Genomic DNA, 2,708 nt, shown 5'->3' with positions numbered 1-2,708 from the left:
GTGTGTCTCATATGATACTGGAATATAGAGGTACAGGGCACACAGTCCCTGACCCAAAGGAGCTCCCAACAGGTGGGGAGGACAGGGCAGTGGAGCCAGTCCTGTGACAGAATTAAGCAGACTTCTGTGGGGAGCACACTCAATCTGGGGGCATAAGAAAGTGCTTACAACAAGAGAGATGGTAGCTGGGTCTTGAATGATGAATAAGTACTTTCTAGACATTTGTCCCCACTCCATTGTTTTTCCAAGCTGGTAAAGGGGCCAGCACCTACCCAACAGGTGGGTCCATCAGATATTCTATGACTATTCCCTAATAGTGTTTGTTTTTAAGCCTTTGCATAACTTCTTTGTCTTTGCCTGAGACTCTGAAGTTTACAGTGAGATAAAAATATCTCTGATTTCAAGAAAGGTGTTACACATTTAAAAGAAATAACACCTATTATTTTTTTCTAAATATGAAACATACTGATTATCTGTATTATTTCCTTAACATAGATTTATAGATGTGTATAGGAGTAGTCAGGGGAAAGACATTAGGCTCTTACAGCAAATTATTTTCAAATAATCCACGGATATGTCCATTTAACAGATTACAATAATGCTCAATTCATTGTGCCATTGAAATTCTCGTCCTTTCTTTTTGAAAATTGTATCTCGTCTCATTGTTTTAATTTGTATTTTTTGACCTTTTCAAAAGTCCACTTTCATCAATTCTCTTAGTATATCTTTTGCCCACTAGTAAAGTTGGTATTTTATGAATTTGTATGAGCTCTTTATATATATATAAAATACTTTCTGGTTCTGCTATTTTGGCTGACTGGAAAACTTGAAAATGCTTTGACTACACATACTTTCTGCTAGATAAAATACAGCAAACATTAGTCTAAAAGAATAGCTGAATCTACAAGAAAAGAAATTGAAGTACTCAGATACAAGAAAAGAAAAGAGAACTGAAACCAAGCTGACCCTGTAACCTCCCTGGGGCAAGAGTCGGCCTCAGTTATCTGGGTGCCTGGCTTTTTCATTCACACACACAACTGAGATGAGGCCTCGGACACCCATGGCAGAGAGTTGACTCTGAGACGCCCACAGAAAGTTAAAACTTTCTAAGGACCGCGTCTTTAGACAGAACATGGACAAGGAAAAGAACAAAAAGCAGAGGAGCAAATCAAGGAAGTTTATCTGTTCCACCCTGGGCTCTAATAGAAAAAAAAATATTTTCTCCTTCCTCATAGGAAAAATGCATGCCCAAAAGTACATGCCATGACAGAAGCGGTGATGCAATATGTGGAGAATCTGAAAAGAACATCACGATGGGGCCTCTAGAAACACTGTCAGAAACAAACATAAAGCCACTCTCGAGAGACACACCCTCCACCCAGGATACACAGGGTTCCTCTAAACGAACCTCACTGAATATGAGTTTAGAGTATAAAATTATAAAATATGCAAAAAATCAATCCACCATAAGCAAGAACCATCAGACACACCAAACAGCAGGATTATATCCTAAGGACCACAGATAATAAAATAATCTGATAATTTAAAAAAGATATGTTTAAAACTATTAGAGGCATAAAAGAATAAGTCAAAAACATGAAACCAAAAGAATATAATTATCAAAAAAGAATAAAATAGAACTCCTAGAAATGAGAAAAAGAGTCGTGGAAATTAAAATCAGTAGTGTGAGTGTGGTGGTTACTCTAATTGAGGCTGTTCCTCATTATTCCCTTTCTCTTCCTTCTGGGTACACTTCTCCATCCCCTTCTAGTTAGGTGAGGCCATGTGACTTGGTGAATAAAATGTGAGCAAAAGATATGTGTCACATTTGAGCTGAGACTTTTAAGAAACAAGTGTGCATTTTTTTCCCTATGTTTCTTTCACCTGAGATGACAATCATCACTGTTCTGGAATAGTAGAAGCTCCATTAATCTGAGTAGTGAGTAAGGAAATGCAGAGCAGAGCCTGCTGCTAACTCAAAAGCAAATGGACATGTAGCATAAGCAAGAAATAAATCTTTGTTCTTATAAGCCGTAAAGACTGTGGGGTTGTTTGTTATGATAACATAACCTAGCTGATTGGCACAACATTTAAGTCCCTTGAATGAGCAAGAAATGACCTCATAAGCCTTGGTATTGCTACGAGTAGTTTTCATGCATTCTCCAGAGTGTCGTTACCCAGAGACTGTGCAGTGGCATCAGGTGGCGAAAAGAGGTCCAAGACTGGGGCTTCTCACAGAGCACAGAAGAGTTAGGATAAAGGTTCTGTTTTAAAAAGTCCCCACTCTGCAGATGATTGTATCAGAGGGTGAAGAGTCAAACTCAGTGTCCCCAACACCTAGGCCTTTGGGCCATCCCTTGAGGGCAATAGATACATTGGCTTAGTTTCTGACAATCTTCTTCCTGCTGGAGCCTACTCTGGAAACTTACCTGAGTTCTCTGTTCCCTCCTATTGCAGAAGATGGAGTCCCTCGCACAGCGCGGTCCATGTCCCTCACACTGGGAAAGGTATGCATGTTCAAGGAATCCTAGGGCTCCCAGAGGGAGTACAGCAGAAGTCCCACAGTCCCCCAGGAGCTCATTCATTCTGGATCCTCAGGTGCCAGAGAACCTCTGGCCAGTCTCTAATTCACCTTCCTACACCTGCTAGCTCATCCTCCAACTTTTTCTCACTCGTGGTTCTCCTGACTATACCATCCCTTAAATGAT

The 2,708-nt window shown here is 40.2% G+C and overlaps 1 protein-coding gene across 4 annotated transcripts in view; it reads left to right on the top strand.

The window, feature by feature from the left end:
- The window catches only part of MRVI1 (murine retrovirus integration site 1 homolog), a 105,989-nt gene that overhangs the window by 82,164 nt on the left and 21,117 nt on the right, over nt 1-2,708 (top strand). For all 4 annotated transcript variants that reach the window (XM_011377255.1, XM_011377253.1, XM_011377252.1 and 1 more), the window contains one exon: nt 2,458-2,507. In XM_011377255.1, the coding sequence (XP_011375557.1) occupies nt 2,458-2,507 (50 nt within the window). The remainder of the gene's footprint in view (nt 1-2,457; nt 2,508-2,708) is intronic.

This window comes from Pteropus vampyrus, unplaced genomic scaffold (genome assembly GCF_000151845.1).
Source record: "Pteropus vampyrus isolate Shadow unplaced genomic scaffold, Pvam_2.0 Scaffold307, whole genome shotgun sequence".
Classification (NCBI taxonomy): domain Eukaryota; kingdom Metazoa; phylum Chordata; class Mammalia; order Chiroptera; family Pteropodidae; genus Pteropus; species Pteropus vampyrus.
Note: the sequence above shows the minus strand (reverse complement) of the source record. Positions and strands in the feature narration are given on the sequence as shown.